General features: G+C 59.4%; 2 protein-coding genes across 14 annotated transcripts in view; both read left to right on the forward strand.

The window, feature by feature from the left end:
* Window positions 1–10,695, forward strand: part of LOC119848593 (actin filament-associated protein 1-like 2) — a 28,662-nt gene extending 17,967 nt beyond the window's left edge. For 2 of the 3 annotated variants that reach the window (XM_038384567.2, XM_043503228.1), the window contains 10 exons: window positions 3,651–3,746; window positions 4,385–4,484; window positions 4,964–5,175; window positions 5,580–5,701; window positions 6,179–6,299; window positions 6,466–6,571; window positions 6,987–7,136; window positions 7,357–7,517; window positions 8,107–8,217; window positions 8,345–10,695. In XM_038384567.2, coding sequence (XP_038240495.1) covers window positions 3,651–3,746; window positions 4,385–4,484; window positions 4,964–5,175; window positions 5,580–5,701; window positions 6,179–6,299; window positions 6,466–6,571; window positions 6,987–7,136; window positions 7,357–7,517; window positions 8,107–8,217; window positions 8,345–8,371 — 1,206 coding nt within the window. In that variant the 3' untranslated portion in view covers window positions 8,372–10,695. The remainder of the gene's footprint in view (window positions 1–3,650; window positions 3,747–4,384; window positions 4,485–4,963; window positions 5,176–5,579; window positions 5,702–6,178; window positions 6,300–6,465; window positions 6,572–6,986; window positions 7,137–7,356; window positions 7,518–8,106; window positions 8,218–8,344) is intronic. The other variant, XM_043503227.1, reaches the window with a different exon arrangement.
* FHIP2B (FHF complex subunit HOOK interacting protein 2B) overlaps window positions 1,073–16,858 on the forward strand; it is a 30,280-nt gene continuing 14,494 nt past the window's right edge. For 7 of the 11 annotated variants that reach the window (XM_043503220.1, XM_043503225.1, XM_043503223.1 and 4 more), the window contains exons 1-3: window positions 12,225–12,380; window positions 13,216–13,294; window positions 15,503–15,672. In XM_043503220.1, the coding sequence (XP_043359155.1) occupies window positions 12,336–12,380; window positions 13,216–13,294; window positions 15,503–15,672 (294 nt within the window). In that variant the 5' untranslated portion in view covers window positions 12,225–12,335. Of the gene's footprint in view, window positions 1,121–12,224; window positions 12,381–13,215; window positions 13,295–15,502; window positions 15,673–16,858 lie in introns of those variants that run through there. The other 4 variants (XM_043503222.1, XM_038384563.2, XM_043503221.1 and 1 more) reach the window with 3 other exon arrangements.

Genomic DNA, 16,858 nt, shown 5'->3' on the forward strand with positions numbered 1-16,858 from the left:
GCTCCTGTATGGGTGAGACTACATGTCGGGTGAGTCTGCGCTGCCCACTCCCCTCTGCGGGCGGGGACGGGCACCGTCCCGTCAGGGCCCCGGGCTGCCCGCTCCCCTCTGCGGCCGGGGCCGGGCACCGTCCCGTCCGGGCCCCGGGCTGCCCGCTCCCCTCTGCGGCCGGGGCCGGGCACCGTCCCGTCCGGGCCCCGGGCTGCCCGCTCCCCTCTGCGGCCGGGGCCGGGCACCGTCCCATCCGGGCCCCGGGCTGCCCGCTCCCCTCTGCGGGCGGGGACGGGCACCGTCTCCTCAGGGCCCCGGGCTGCCCGCTCCCCTCTGCGGGCGGGGCCGGGCACCGTCCGTCCGGGCCCCGGCTGCCCGCTCCCCTCTGCGGGCGGGACGGGCACCGTCCCGTCCGGGCCCCGGGCTGCCCGCTCCCCTCTGCGGCCGGGGCCGGGCACCGTCCCGTCCGGCCCCGGCTGCCCGCTCCCCTCTGTGGCCGGGGCCGGGCACCGTCCCGTCCGGGCCCCGGGCTGCCCGCTCCCCTCGCTTGCGGGCGGGGCCGGGCACCGTCTCCTCAGGGCCCCGGGGCTGCCCGCTCCCCCTGCTAGGGCGGGGCCGGGCACCGTCCCGTCCGGGCCCCGGGCTGCCCGCTCCCTCTGGCGGGCGGGGGCCGGGCACCGTCCCGTCCGGGCCCCGGCTGCCCTGCTCCCCACTGCATGGGCTGGGCCGGGCACCGTCCCGTCCGGGCCGCGGGCTGTGCCCGCTCCCTCTGCGGGCGGGGCCGGGCACCGTCCCGTCCGGGCCCCGGGCTGCCCGCTCCCCTCTGCGGGCTGGGGCCGGGCACCGTCCCGTCCGGAGCCCCGGGCTGCCCCGCTCCCCTCTGCGGGCGGGGGCCGGGCACCGTGCGCCGGTCCGTGCCCCGCGGGCTTGCCCCGCTCCCCTCTGCGGGCGGGGGCCGGGCACCGTCCCGTTCTGGGGATGCCCGCGGGCTGGCCCGCGTTCCCCTCCTGCGGGGCGGGGCCGGGCACCGTCCCGTCCGGGGCCCCCGGGCCTGCCCGCTCCCCTCTGCGGCGGGGCCGGGCACCGTCCCGTCCGGGCCCCGGGCTGCCCGCTCCCCCTGCGGGCCGGGGCCGCACCGTCCCGTCCGGGCCCCGGGCTGCCCGCTCCCCTCTGCGGGCGGGCCGGGCACCGTCCCGTCCGGGCCCCGGCTGCCCGCTCCCCTCTGCGGGCGGGGCCGGGCACCGTCCCGTCCGGGCCCCGGGCTGCCCGCTCCCCTCTGCGGCCGGGCCGGGCACCGTCCCGTCCGGGCCCCGGGCTGCCCGCTCCCTCTGCGGGCGGGCCGGGCACCGTCCCGTCCGGGCCCCGGGCTGCCCGCTCCCTCTGCGGGCGGGGACGGGCACCGTCTCCTCAGGCCCCGGGCTGCCCGCTCCCCTCTGCGGGCGGGGCCGGGCACCGTCCCGTCCGGGCCCCGGGCTGCCCGCTCCCCTCTGCGGGTGGGCCGGGCACCGTCCCGTCCGGGCCCCGGCTGCCCGCTCCCCTCTGCGGCCGGGCCGGGCACCGTCCCGTCCGGGCCCCGGGCTGCCCGCTCCCCTCTGCGGGCGGGGCCGGGCACCGTCCCGTCCGGCCCCGGGCTGCCCGCTCCCCTCTGCGGCGGGGACGGGCACCGTCTCCTGAGGGCCCCGGGCTGCCCGCTCCCCTCTGCGGGCGGGCCGGCACCGTCCCGTCCGGGCCCCGGGCTGCCCGCTCCCCTCTGCGGGCGGGCCGGGCACCGTCTCCCTCAGCCCCGGCTGCCCGCTCCCCTCTGTGGGCGGGACGGCACCGTCCCGCCGGCCCCGGCTGCCCGCTCCCCTCTGCGGGCGGCCAGCACCGTCCCGTCCGGGCCCCGGCTGCCCCTCCCCGCGGCGGCCGGGCACCGTCCCGTCCGGGGCCCCGGGCTGCCCGCTCCCCTCTGCGGCCGGGCCGGCACCGTCCCGTCCGGGCCCCGGGCTGCCCGCTCCCCCTCGCGGCGGGGCCGGGCACCGTCCCGTCCGGGCCCCGGGCTGCCCGCTCCCCTCTGCGGGCCGGGGACGGGCACAGTCCCTCCGGGCCCCGGCTGCCCGCTCCCCTCTGCGGGCGGGCCGGCACCGTCCCGTCCGGCCCCGGGCTGCCCGCTCCCCTCGGCGGGGCCGGGCACCGTCCCGTCCGGGCCCCGGCGGGCCCGCTCCCCTCGCGGCGGGCCCGGCACCCCGCCGGGCCCCGGGCTGCCCGCGTCCCCTCTGCGGGCGTGGGACGGGCACCGTCCCGTCCGGGCCCCGGGCGCCCGCTCCCCTGCGGGCGGGGACGGCACCGTCTCCTCAGGGCCCCGGCTGCCCGCTCCCCTCTGCGGGACGGGCACACGTCCCGTCCGGGCCCCGGGCTGCCCGTCCCCTCTGCGCGCCGGGCACCGTCCCGTCCGGCCCCGGCTGCCCGCTCCCCTCTGCGGGCGGGCCGGGCACCGTCCCGTCCGGGCCCCGGCTGCCCCTCCCCTCTGTGGGCGGGGACGGGCACCGTCTCCTCAGGCCCCGGGCTGCCCGCTCCCTCTGCGGGCGGCCGCACCGTCCCGTCCGGCCCCGGGCTGCCCGCTCCCCTCTGCTGGGCGGGCCGGGCACCGTCCCGTCCGGGCCCCGGGCCTGCCCGCTCCCCCTCTGCGGCCGGGGCCGGGCACCGTCCCGTCCGGGCCACGGGACTGCCCGCTCCCCTCTGCGGGCGGGGCCGGGCACCGTCCCTCGGGCCCCGGGCTGCCCGCTCCCCTTGCGGGCGGGGACGGCACCGTCTCCTCATGGCCCGGGCTGCCCGCTCCCCTCTGCGGGCGGGGCCGGGCCACCGTCCCGTCCGGGCCCCGGGCTGCCCGCTCCCCTCTGCGGCGGGGACGGGCACGTCTCCTCAGGGCCCCGGGCTGCCCGCTCCCTCTGCGGGCGGGACGGGCACCGTCCACGTCCGGGCCCCGGGCTGCCCGCTCCCCTCTGCGGCGGGGCCGGGCACCGTCCCGTCCGGGCCCCGGGCTGCCCGCTCCCCTCTGCGGGCGGGGACGGGCACCGTCTCCTCAGGGCCCGGGCTGCCCGCTCCCCTCTGCGGGCGGGCCGGGCACCGTCCCGTCAGGGCCCCGGGCTGCCCGCTCCCCCTCTCGCGGGCGGCCGGGCACCGTCCCGTCCGGGCCCCGGGCTGCCCGCTCCCCTCTGCGGGCGGGGCCGGGCACCGTCCCGTCCGGGCCCCGGGCTGCCCGCTCCCCTCTGCGGGCGGGGCCGGGCACCGTCCCGTCCGGGCCCCGGGCTGCCCGCTCCCCTCTGCGGGCGGGGACGGGCACCGTCCCATCAGCTGGGGCTTGGCAGATAAGTTATGGCCTGGCTCCCCCTGCAGGCCAGGCTGGGTGCTGACAATTTTTCCCGCAAACCTCTCAGAGCTGTGGGGCGGGCCAATACCCCTTCTTGCCAAGCTGCAGTACGTCCCCCCCACAGGGTTCCACTAGGAGTTTGCATGAGATAGCGGTTTGCAAGCGCCGTGGGGGCTCTGACCCTCCCAGCAGCGCATGCCCTGCCTTGGAAACGACTCTGCTCTCATGGGGGCTGGGCTCCCACTGTGCCTGGGGGGCCGGGACCCCCAGCTTCTGCGTCCGTGGCTGTAACGCTGTTCCTTTCTTGTAGGTGATTGAGGAAGTGAGCAGCTCTTCTGTCAGCAGGCCTTCTGCCCACAGCTCCCCAGCACTGCCCAGCTTGGAGCAGGGCAGGAACTCACGCCAGGTGAGTAGGTTCCTTAGCCATCTCTAGCCCCTGCTACCTGGGATCTTGAGGTGCTCTCACACCCCTCTCCCTACCCAAGTTAGCATCGTTGTCCCTGTGTTCTGGCAGGGAAACTGAGACACGGGGAAGTGACTTAACCAAGGCCACACGGTGAGTCACTGGCAGAGAAGGGAATAGAACCCAGGAATCCTGACAGTCTCCAGTGCGATAACTGGGAGACGAGACTAGAACAAGGAGCCCTGACTCCTAATCCCCACTATCCATCCTGTCCTGAGCAGCTCCTTCTACAACAGGCCCGTCTTGCTGCTACCCACAGGAATGTTGTGAACCCTGAGGAGGGACTCTGCCCTGGGATGTGCCCACAGCTTGGGGGACGTGCCCGAGGGCACAGCCTGACCCATGAAATTCGAGGGAGGGAGATGCCCTTGTGAGACCGGACAGCACAGGGTTGTTCCTTGTGGCATGTTGTGCCTTTTGAATGGTCCCATGTGATAAGGCTTTCTCCTCCCTGGGGAGCTGCCCCCCATTTCCTGGGTCTGCCCATGGGGAAATCTCTGATGTTCAGCCTGAAATTCCCTCTGCTTATCCATTCCCCTTGCCTCAGTGATCATTGTCTGCGGCACCCGTGTCTCTCTTAGGTGAGAGGTTCCCAGTTTGGCTCTGATTCAGATGAGGAGAACTCCCTGGTCAGCCCCGCTGCAGCTGGCTGCATCCCAGCTGGAGAGCCAAGGAAAGGAGGTGCGGTATGGCCCAGCCTGACCACTCTGCGCAGCATCAGTTACCCCAGCCATACTGTCTGTGGGACCCAGGGCTGGAATAGCCAGGGTTCTGGGTGCATTGGCAGAGCTATGGTGGTGGGGAGGTGACCCAGGAGTGGAACAACCGGGGTTCTGGGTGCATTGGCAGAGCTATGGTGGTAGGGAGGTGACCCAGGAGTGGAACAGCCGGGGTGCTGGGTGCATTGGCAGAGCTGTGGTGGTGGGGAGGTGACCCAGGAGTGGAACAGCCGGGGGGCTGGGTGCATTGGCGGAGCAGTGGGGTAACTGCACACAGAGCCTGTGCTCTCATCCCAGACTTCCCTGAACTCCTTTCCCACAGTCCCCGGAGGCATCAGCTGCAGTTTGTGCTGGGTGGGTGAGTGCCGAGCCCTCTCCCCAATGGCGGAGCAGGCAGCAGGGGCGCGTCTCATAACGAGAGGCCTTGGGGGCACTCTGCAGGTTTCCTGGACGTGCTGCTGAACAGCCAGTGGCAGAAGCTGTGGTGCAGGGTGGAGCAGGGCGCCCTGCAGATGTTCAGAGACCCCAGCTGCACTGAGAGCCCTGAGTACGCTGTGCCACTGGCAGGCAGCAATGTGACCCCGGGGGCTGACGCGGGCCGACGACATGACATCCACATCAGCCAGCAAGGCAGAGAGGTCGCCGTCCTGCAGGTGCGTGGTGCATCTGTGCTAACCCGTATGGTGCTGGCGTGGCCTGCAGCCAAGCTGTAGCAGAGAGACCATTAGCCTGGTGGTAGGGGGGCAGCCCTCACTGGCAGCATCCCACGGATGGTAGGAACAGGATCTGCCCTCCCTTCCTGGAGCTCCAGATGGTGCTGTGGTCACGCAGATGTAGGAGCCGCACTCCGTGCCAATAATGCTGTGCATGGAGAGACGCAGCAAGGAACCAGCCTGTTTCCCCCACCCTCTGCTCTGCCTGGTCGTGTCTGGTCCCTTTCCTGTCCTTCTGGCTGCTGAGCCAATGCCATTCCCCAGAGGAGGGCATCTCCCTGGCCCCTCCCTAATGGTTCTGGCCCAGAGCCGATGACTGAGCCCTGTCCCCTTCTCTGGTGCAGACCCACTCGGATGAAGAGAGGGACATCTGGCTGAAGATCCTGCAGGTGGAGAAGGGAGCGGAACCAGCCTCTGTGTATGAAACCTCAGTCCTTGGAGATGCCCCCAGCTCCGCGCCTGTGGGGTAAGGAGAACCTGGCCCCTCCGTCCCGCAGCACCCCCGAGACACAGTGCCTCTTCAGAGCAGCTCCCCCTATTCCCTATCTTTAGGTTGTCCCAGCTTTGTCCCTCCCTCTGCCTTCTTTCCATTCTCCTTCCCCCTCTGCTAAGGCAGGGGACCTGGCTGCCCATGGGTGCCTTTCCTGGGACAGAGCCCCAGGGCACAGGATCCTGGCGGCTTCTGCATCTGGCACTGCCATGGGGACCCAGTTACAGAACTAGTGAATGACTGAAGCATGTGCTAGCCATGTTGGGGACAACCTGTGTTGTGTCTGGGACACCTGGTGTTACCGCTCAGACGCTTAGGGCAGCCAGGCAGCACTCATCAGGCCCTGCTGCGTCTGGTTCAAAGCACTCACGGGCCCCAGGTGCTCAGCATGGAAAATCGCCACCACCGATGGGTGCCCAGAGTCACAGGGCTTCCTCTCTGCTCTGCCTGCAGGGGCCTGCTGCTGCGGAGATTCCCGACCCCCAACACCTACATGGACGACCCCTTCGGGCAGCTCCCGCCGGCGACGCACTCCAGCCCCGTCTACTCCAACGCGGATATACTGCACCAGCTGGTAACCTCCACGTAGTCCAGCATCTGTAGGCATTTCTAGCAAGTGGGCCAGCCCCTTGGCCGGTGGAGCTTGGCGAAACTCCATGGGCTGAGCTGCCCTCATGGGGATCTGGGCCGGCGTGTCTGGCCAGTTTGTCCACAGGCTCCTCACTGGCTTCTCTTTGCAGCAGCAGAGCTTGGACAGAGCCGCCCAAGACCAGACGCAGAGACTCCCATGTGCCCTTCCTGACAGTGCCTTCAGCAACCCCAGGAGCAGAGCTCCGGAGGAGACAGGTGAGTGAGGCTCCATCTTCCAGCACGGCAGGGATGTGGCTGCACCGGGGGCAGACTCCATGTCTGACAGCAGCTGAGTGCGGTCCCATCTCGATAAGAGGCACCGTCCCATCAGTAATTGGCTCCCATGTCTGCCCCAGCATGTGCTGAGAGGGAATCGCTGCCTCCCTGGAACGGGCTGGCTCCAGTGGGTCTCAGGGTGGCGCATGCGTAGAGGAGTGCCCCTCTGCTTCTCATTGCCTGCTACAGAACAGCTCCCCCACCCTTGGCCCTGGGCATGTCCAGGATTCCCCTGGGCCCCAGGCACAGAGCGGCTCCAGCTGTAGGCTGGTTCAGCATGCCTGGAGGGGGAATCCCTTTCTGAGTGCTGACAATCACACAGCCATTGACCCCTTTCTCTCCCATGCTCTTCCAGCTGCTCCTCCAACCGGCCCGGGCAAGTCTCTGAACGAGCAGTGGGTAGAGGTGGCCCCAGAGCTGAGGAGCCGGGATTTTTTCCAGTCCCAGCGAACGCTGACGCAGCCTGAGAGGAAGGGTGCCCCGGACAGCTTGGATTTCTTAATTGGTATGATCGCTGCACAGCCTCAGGCAGGTTGCTGACCCCCTGCCCCTGTGCCAGGGGTTGGCAAGATTTACCCAGTGCAGGAGAAGGCTGGGAGTGTTGAGCCATGGGTGTCCTGCGACTCTCGGGGCATGGCTGTAACCCAGAGTGAGTCAGGGTGGTGGGATTGGGCCTTCAGCTTCCCATGTGGGTTCACATGGCTCCACGATTTGCCTTCTTGCAGGTAAGAGGGCCTTCCCCAAGCTGGAGGAGAAGGTAGGGCAGCTGGAAAGAGCATGTCGGATGAAAACCAGGCTGAAGGCCGGCTCAGAGATGAACCTGCTAGCCATCGGCAAGTCTCTGAAGGGCCACATAGCCACCGCCACCAACTCAGCAGGCTCCGAGGTAAGGGAAGATGGAGCAGGATGGGTGAGAGCCAGACACTGGGCAGCCATGAGACAGAACAGTTGGGGGCTAGAAATGATCAGGGGCTCTCCTAGGGCTTCCTGCCTTTCTCTTCTCCCATCCCTTTCCCAGCATCATCTCTTCTCCCTCTTTCCCTTTCCTCATTCTGCTGCTTCTCTCCCATTCCTTGAGAAAGTCAGGTCTACCTTAGGTCCTTCTTTCTTGCCTTTAGACAAAGTGGGGAAGAGATTCCATATGGAGGGGAGCTGCTATGGCATGTGTGGGGCTTCTAGACAGGGGGAGAGGTCTGACCACAGACTGAGCTGGAATGGCCCCAGAGCAGTGGTTCTCAACCTATTTACCATTGTGGGCCGCATATGTGGGCCGCATCCAATACTACCTATATGGCCCTGAGGATGTCACATGGGCCGCAGCTCTGTGCTGATTGGGCCACAAGTGGCCCACGGGACACAGGTTGAGAACCACTGCCCTAGAGTCTCTGTTCACAGCTAACCCCCTGGACCAATTGGAAAGAAAGGCAAAAGGGGGCTCCCACACCCACCCCTCTTCTCTCCACCCTTGTGTGCAGGGTTCCTTCCTAACACCTCTGCTGAAACGCACCACCTCCACCAAGAGCGCCCTGAGGCGAGCACCCTCTGTGGTCATCATTGAAAAGGGGAAGGTTCTGCAGAAGAGAAAGGTACACAGGAGCATCCCCTCTGCTAGGGAGAGTCGTGCTGGGGGTGGGAGAAAGGCCTGGCTCACCTAGCACGCTCCCCCCCTCAGGAAATGGGAATAATTGTCCTTTCTCCATCCATCTTTTTCAGGAATGGGAGATGAAGTCTGCCATGTAATTGGCCCCTTCTACCCACTGAGCGTTCCCAAAGGCAGGAGACATTGCACTGTACATATACATATCAGACCATGCGTCTATATATATACCGTTCACGCTGCATGTGGATCATGCAGAATAAACTCTGAATCTCTCCTTTTTTTTTTTTTTTTTACTGTAGTTATCAGTGTTACAATAACTTTTTTTTTATTTTTTAAACTGACTGGATTTTTGTAGGTTGTCTGCAATGGCACTGAAATGGGGGAAAGGGGACCGGGCTGGGTGGGGCTGGGCTCGCCCCAGCATTACCGGGTCGGGACTCTTCACAGCAGCAAATCCATCTGGTACCATTTTGTAGGGAGCGATTCCGCAGTGGCTTGCAACTTCATTAGTCACCAGCACTCTCCTCCTTGCAGTTGATGTGACAGAATGGAGCCGAGATGGCTTCTTTTTCTGCATTTACAGAACCTTCCTGCAGCTTCAATTTGCATAGGCTGGTGCTTCAGAAGACAGTTCTCTTGAATGGCTCCTGACACATGGAATGAAAGGATGAGAGCAAACGTGAACAACAGCTTCAACGCTGGAGTCCACCCATGCTGTTAGACCCTAAAGAAAGTGGAGCTGCAAACAGAATGCTCTGGACTACCTAGCCAGGTTTCTTGAGTCCTTTGAAGTCTTTCATGGATCTTCTCCACTCCTCTTTCTAGCAAACACTTTTCTCCATAGAGATAACAGCTCTACTTTTGGTTTCCAGATAGACACAGACGTTTTACCGTGCAGGGATGGAATGATGCAGCTCTTTGATAACATTACATGCATTGTGCAGCTGGGCATGTCTGAAATCAGAAAAAGAGTGCTTCTAACTGGGTACACTGGCCATACACCCAGGAGTCTAAAGGGGAGGAGGAGGCTGCCAGGAGGTGTGCATGCTACCCTGCAGCGCTGCCTCTGGCCAGCTGTTCTTGGGAGCCCGCATGTTGGGACTGAAAGGGAACATGAGTGGGGACCGAGAAGTGTGGCAGCTGCTTTTAAAGTGGTCTGCGGTGATCACAGGTTTTACTAAGAGGAGAGACAATCATATAGCCATTTAGAGACAGGCAATTCACTTCTTTTTGAAACATCAGCATCCATTGAGCTAACACCCTATGGAACAACAGTAGGTGCCAACTGTGGTTTAGTGGATCGAGCACAGGGCAGGGAGTCAAGAGAGCTGGGTTTTGTCCTCGGCTCTGCCACTCCACAACATTGGGCAAGTCTCTTCCCCTCTGTGTCCCTCAGCTTCTCCCTCTGTCAGACAGGCCTAATGACACTGACCCACCTTCATAAAGCAGTCTGAGATCTGCTGCAGTCAGCAACAGAGCAAGGGCAAAGTCTGGTTAGTAACTCTCTCCCAAGCCTGAAATCTCAGATGCCTAGTGAATATTTAAGACTGAGGCATGGACACAACTTTCATTACAGCAAGTGGCATGAGAGTAACTGCATTGAGAATAGTGGAAACACAGGAGCGTTGATTGTATTTATCTTTTAAGGAACTCAGTCAGCTTCTAGGTAATCTGTTGTGAATAAACTAGTGCCTTGTGTTACAAATAACACCTTAGGTGATGAAAAGAATTTTTCAAAATAAAGAGAACATATCATTATTTATGTTCTTTGGCCAAGACTTGGACAACGGAAATCAATTTCACGTCACTTTCATTATCTGGTTCTGATCTGCAATCAGAGTTGCCTTCCCCTGGGTCTGCCCAGAGCCATGTTGAAGTCAACAAGGCTGCAATTGGCCCAGTGTGACAGCCACCCCAACACACCTGGGATGGAAACAAACACCTCCAGAGCTAAAAGCCTGAGTCACTCCTGCTGGGCTATAAGAGATTCCCATCCTCAGTGGAGCACAAAGAAGAACTCATACCACACAGTGCCCAGTGGGTTTCACAAGGGCTTGCTCATGCAGAATCAGTAACTTACAGAATCAGGTTATAAGAACCTGACTGTAATCTAAAGCAAAACAGACTTTGTTGATTTCCATTGCATAGTGCTGCAATGTTTGCATTGGAACTGTTAAATGTTTAAAAGCAATTGTTTGCATTGGATTTGGTTTTGTAATTGTAGAAATATTTTTTCTAATGTTCTTGAGTTTTTTAAAAACATGCTATTACCAAATGGAAACTGGGGGGATCGGGGGAAAGGAAATGTTAAAGTGACAGTGTGCTTTTGTGTAACTTGTTAATTCAGAAAGATGTGAGGGTTAGATTGTGGGGGTGGGGTGTCATTTTTGTTTGTTTTTTGCTGGGGTTTTGGGTTGTTTTTAACAAATTATCATGTCAAATAAATGTTTCAAACCCCACCTTTTATCTTGTAAAATGGACGATACTTGGAGCGGTTTCCTTTAGTCTGGTTTGTGCAGTGATTTTGTGATAGGGAAATATTGATTAGGAACATGACTGAGGTTCAACAGACATTTTGGTTCTGACTCAGGGTGAGATTAAAACCCAGGTGCGGTGAAAAAAGATGGTGCATGAAATAGCTGGATCCCCAGTTCTCCTACCTCACCCCACCACCTCTTCAAGTTTAAAAATAAGAAATCCACTGCTGGATGGAAATAAGGGTAAATCACACGGAAAACGAGAGAACACTTTACTTTAAAGGACGTTTTAGGGAAACACCACTTCCCATAGCATCGCAATGGATTTTTCTCTCAAGGGCACAGTTCTGTTGCCCTCCAGCATACAATGCAATTGGCACAAGCAGCCACTGAATATTTAAAAAACAGGAGTACTTGTGGCACCTTAGAGACTAACAGATTTATTTGTTATTTATTTATTATTATGAAAACTTATGCTCTAATAAATCTGTTAGTCTCTAAGGTGCCCCAAGTCCTCCTGTTCTTTTTGCAGATACAGACGAACACGGCTGCTACTCTGAAACCTGAATATTTAAAATGGTACTTATCAGTTTTAATGCATTTTCAATACATCTTAAAATAAGGGGTGGGGGGGTCACCCTATCCGCTCCTGATTCCCACCCCCAGCTCCCCCATACCCCCCTGACCCTACCCCCAGATCCTCCACGCCCTCCTGACCCCCTCCCCAAGCTCCCCCATACCCCCCTGACCCCTGCTCCCCCATAGCTCCCTGCTCCCCATACCCCACGACCCCTCCCCCAGCTCCCCCATAGCCCCCTGCTCCCCCATACCCTCCTGATTCCCACCCCCAGCTCCCCCATACCCCCCTGACCCTACCCCCAGATCCTCCACGCCCTCCTGACCTCATCCCCAAGCTCCCCCATACCCCCCTGACCCCTGCTCCCCCATAGCTCCCTGCTCCCCATACTCCACGACCCCTCCCCCAGCTCCCCCATAGCCCCCTGCTCCCCCATACCCTCCTGATCCCCCCCAGCTCCCCCATACCCCCCTGACCCTACCCCCAGATCCTCCACGCCCTCCTGACCTCCTCCCCAAGCTCCCCCATACCCCCCTGACCCCTGCTCCCCCATAGCTCCCTGCTCCCCATACTCCACGACCCCTTCCCCAGCTCCCCCATACCCTCCTGATTTCCACCCCCAGCACCCCCATACCCCCCTGACCCTACCCCCAGATCCTCCACGCCCTCCTGACCCCCTCCCCAAGCTCCCCCATACCCCCCTGACCCCTGCTCCCCCCCCAGCTCCCCCATACGCCCCTGACCCTACCCCCAGATCCTCCACGCCCTCCTGACCTGCTCCCCACGGTCCGCCATACCGCCCTGACCCCCATACCCCAGGACCCCTCCCCCATAGCCTCCTGCCCCCCCATAGCCCGTGACCCCTCCCCCAGCTCCCCCATAGCCCCCCCGACCCCTCCCCCCAGCTCCTACCGTTGTGAGCCTGCCCCGCCCTCCGCGCCGCCCTGCCCCGTCTCCCCGCTCGCAGGCCCGGGAGGCCTCTCGCCCCGCCCCGGCCGCCGGGTGGAGCCCGCGCTTCCGCCTGCTCGGGCCGGGACCCCCGGCGCCGCCATGTTCAGCCGCCTGGGCGCCCTCCTGCAGCGGGCGGTGGAGACGGTGAGGGCCGGGCCGGGCGCGCTGCGGCCTAGAGCGGGGGGGGCGGCGGCTCCGCCAGGGAGCGGGGAGCTCGGGGGTGGGACCCGGGGGGGCGGCGGGTGTCGTTGGGGTCAGGGTTGGGGGGCCGGGGGGGCCGCCTCCTGGGGTCAGGAGATGGGGGGCCGGGGGGGCCGCCTCCTGGGGTCAGGGTTGGGGGGCCGCCTCCTGGGGTCAGGGTTGGGGGGCGCCCAGGATTGACCCCCCCCCAGGTGTCGTTGTGGGTCAGGGGATGGGGGGAGCCTAGAGAATTGGGGCTGGAGGGCAACTCCTGGGGCCAGGGTACTTGGGGGGGCACCCAGGATGGACCCCCTTAGGCATTACTGGGGTCCTGAGATGGGGCAGCCCAGGAGACTCGGGGGTCTCCCAAGAACCTAGAAATAGGATCTGGGTTGGGCCCCCAAGGGTGTCATTGGGTGTCAGGAGATGAGGCCGCAGGCGACTAGGGCTGGGGGCATCCTACAGGGTACCCAGGTTGGGCCCCAAGGTGCGATTGGGTTCAGGAGATTGGTGCACTTGGGAGGGGGAGAACTGGGGGCTTGGGGCAAGGATGGGTGACAGAGAGGTGTCCCAGGGGATATGGGGTTGAGGGTCAGGAGAGGGGCCCCAGGGCACACTGCTTTGGGGGCTCCTCTCCCGACCCCCATGTCTATTGGGCTGCAGGTTCCCAGGGAGCAGGATGCTAAGGGGATGGGGCAAGGGTCTGAAGGGGGGAGACTCTCCTGTGACCAGGGCCCATGGGTAGATATGAACAACGGGCTCTCCCGATCTGCTAACGCCCGCACTCTCCTCTCTGCAGCAGGAGCCCAGCTTTGACCTGCTGGAGGCATTCACCGAGCACTGGAAAGGGCTCACTCACTACTACCTAGAGACCACAGGTAGGTGGTGGGCGAGGCTGGGAGTCCGGGCTCCTGGGTTCTATTCGCAGCTCTGGGAAGGAGTGTTGCCTCACTTTTAGGGCAGGGAGTTTGCAAGTTAGGACTTGGGGGTTGTCTTCTCAGCTCTGCCAGTTGATGCACTGTAAGAGTTTGGAGAAATCATTTAACTCGGCGGTGCCTCAGTTTCCCTCGCTGTAAAGGGCGACAATGAGATATACGTGGGCAAGGAGTTGGGCATTTGTTGGGGTTAATTCATTAACATGTACAAAATGCTTTGAGAGCCTTGGCCCAAGAGTAGAGCAAAATGTTAATGTCTCCATCATCCTCTTCCTGGGGTCAGTGCAGGATGTTCCAGTGAGTGATAATGAAAGGCCTGCTGAATAGCCCATAAAAACCCTACCAAGAGAAATGTTGCCTGCAACCTAAAAATGTCTACCCGCTGTTCTATATATGGCACACAGGTATTGCTTCTTCCCACCGTGAGGGCTGGGAGGTCACGTCCCATGGCATTTGTAGATATCTGATACTCTGGGCCAGAGCCTTATAATAATCAGTCTCTGTTGCTCAGAGGTGCTCTCCTAACGTTTTGAGAATGGCTGGACTGCTCCTGCACTAAATGCTATGGCCAACATTTCTTATACTTGATATTAAATTAGGTCTGATCTACACAGAGATTTTGTACTAGGTGTTTTTTGTAACTGATATTCTATACTGCTGCCGCCCTAACAGTGCATACGGTTGCACTGGTATAAAGTGCTTATCCCAGTATAGCTTAGTCCCTACTAGTGTAACTGCATCCACACTAGAAGGAGTTGTACTGCTTTACAGAGGCACGGTTATACTGGTACAGTTGTGGTGTGCTGAGAAGGCCTTAGGCCCCAACTTTATTTAAATACCTAAATATGGATTTATGAGCTTAACCTTAGACTCCCAAGTCTGAGAAACGTTGACCTTTGTTCTAGGCTAGGCCAGTGGTGTTTTTCTATTATAACATTGCTGCTTAGTGTCACTATAGTTAATTGTCCATCAAGGGCTCTATTCTAGGGATAATAATTTTTAAACCAGCGTCCTAATTGCTTGGGGTGCTGCAGAGATAAATATCAAAGTGAAAATTACAGCTTTGAAGCCAAAGGGGAGGGGGGTTGGGAGGATATGTTTTAAAGTCATCTCTGAAAAATAGAATTTTCATTTTTTTTTTTTTTTTTAAGTACATAGATCTGGGATGAAATGAAATGTTTTGGGGTTTTTTTGGTGTGTGTGTGTGGATTTATACCTATTAATGTTCCCCCAAAGTTCAGACTTAGTTTACAAAAGATCTCCAATTGAGAGGCATGATGATTTTTTAAAAATTTGCTTTTGTTAACTTCTTCTGGGTTCTATCAGTCCCCGAAAAGAAAACACCCACTTGTTCTTCTGTTACCGGGAGGGGAAAGTTTTAAATTCACCATTTTGGAGTCTTTCACTGTGTCTTAGAATGTAGAGAAAAATCTTTCTAAAAAGGGCACTCCTGTGTGGTGTGGAACAGTGCCCCATGTCCTGATGCCTGCAGTAGGAATTATGAATAAAGCGTTGGCTTTACCTGATTTTTTTCTTAGTGTTTGTTTCATTTGGGTCTTGGTTAGTGTAAGGCCTGTGACTGTGCTGCCCCAGGCTCTGATCTCATCAGCTCTTTTGCGCTATGGCTTTAGTCCTGCAAACTGATCTGTTTGGGCATATCCCTGAGCTCATGACTTCACACTGACACAGTAACAAACCAGTTCCCCAGCACAGAGGTGCTGGTTTATAGCTGAGACATAAAACTGAAGTCCTGGCCACTTGTGGATTTAACAATCCCATGATGCTTTTACAAGTGTAAGGGTGTTGACTCCAGGGTCTTGACTAAATTGCTTTGTAGGTAATTACATTCTGACCAGCTTCTTTTGGATATGCTTGCTATTCACTTCTTGTCCCAAACTATTATAGCATTGCTGTGTTGTTGTAGCCATGTCGGTTTCAGGATATGCTGTGCACTATTGAAAGAGCTGCCATGTTCCGTCTCAGAGTTACGGGGCCGGGGCGCGTGTATGTGAAGATGCTTTGGGTTGGAAGGGCTTGTGTAAGTTTGAGAGTCAAATGGAGCTAAAGCCTTAATGCCTGTTTTACCAAGCATGTAGCAAACATGATTTTTTTTTGGGTTTTGATTGGGATTTGTATATGCCTTCTCTTTAGATGAAAACACCCCAGTTAAGGAGACCGATATACCCTGGCGCCTGAAACAGATGCTGGACATTCTGGTGTATGAGGAGAAGCAGCATCCAGCCGGGGAGACAGGGCCTTGTTTGGAATACCTGCTGCAGCACAAAATCTTGGAGACCCTCAGCACTCTGGGGAAAGCAGAGGTTTGTACACCGTGTTCCTCCCGCGGTCAGCCCAAGACAAACACCACTCGTTGCCCTAGTGGTGGAACTGTGTTTTTAGTTGATTTCAGTGACTGTAAAGTCTGACTTGTTCACAGCAAAGAAGTGTAATTTTAAGGAACTGGGTAAAATTTTTCAAAGCATATCTGTGATTTATGAGTCTGAAGTCCCAGTGTCAGAAGCCACTTAGGCTAGACTAGGATTTGGAAGGTGTAAGCAGCCTGTTAGGCACATGGCCTTGTCTGCACTACACAGTTAATATACGTTAGATAACACCTTTCAAATTCTAGGCTAGACAGCACCTTAGGAGCCTAAATCCCATCGACTTTCAGCGAGACTAAGGCCAGGTCTTCATTAAAAAGTTAGGTTGACTTAGCAACGTTGCTCAGGGGTGTGAAAAATCCACACCCTTGAGTGATGTAGTTAACCCCCAGAGTGGACAGCACTAGGTTGACGGAAGAATTTTTCCATTGACCTAGCTACTGCTTTTTGGGGAGGTGAATTAACTACAGGGATGGGAGAGTCACTCTCATTGCTGGTTTCAGAGTAGCAGCCGTGTTAGTCTGTATTCGCAAAAAGAAAAGGAGTACTTGTGGCACCTTAGAGACTAACAAATTTATTAGAGCATAAGCTTTCGTGAGCTACAGCTCACTTCATCGGATGCATTTGGTGGAAAAACACCACCAAATGCATCCGATGAAGTGAGCTGTAGCTCACGAAAGCTTATGCTCAAATAAATTTGTTAGTCTCTAAGGTGCCACAAGTACTCCTTTTCTTTTTACTCTCATTGCTGTAGTCAGTGTCCACACTGAAGTGCTACTAGTGAAGATCTAACCTAAGGCTTGGTCTACATCTAAAACTTAAGTCAACCTTGCGACATCGCTCAGTGGTGTGAAAAATTCACAACCCTCAAAGACTTCGGTAAGACACCACTAAGTTGAAGAATTTTTCTGATCACCTAGCTACTGCCTCTTGAGGGGTTGGATTTACTTCTGTGCTTCTGGCATTGTAGCAAGTGTCTGCACTAAGCATGACAGTGACATAGCTGCAGCACTTGTATTGTAGACATACCCGTAAGCTCCTAAGCACCTGAATCACTTTTGGAAATGGGACTTGGGCTCCTAAACCACGTAGGCACTTTTGAAGATTTTCTTGGTATGCTACAACC

Source organism: Dermochelys coriacea, chromosome 26 (genome assembly GCF_009764565.3).
Source record: "Dermochelys coriacea isolate rDerCor1 chromosome 26, rDerCor1.pri.v4, whole genome shotgun sequence".
In the NCBI taxonomy this organism is placed as follows: Eukaryota; Metazoa; Chordata; order Testudines; family Dermochelyidae; genus Dermochelys; species Dermochelys coriacea.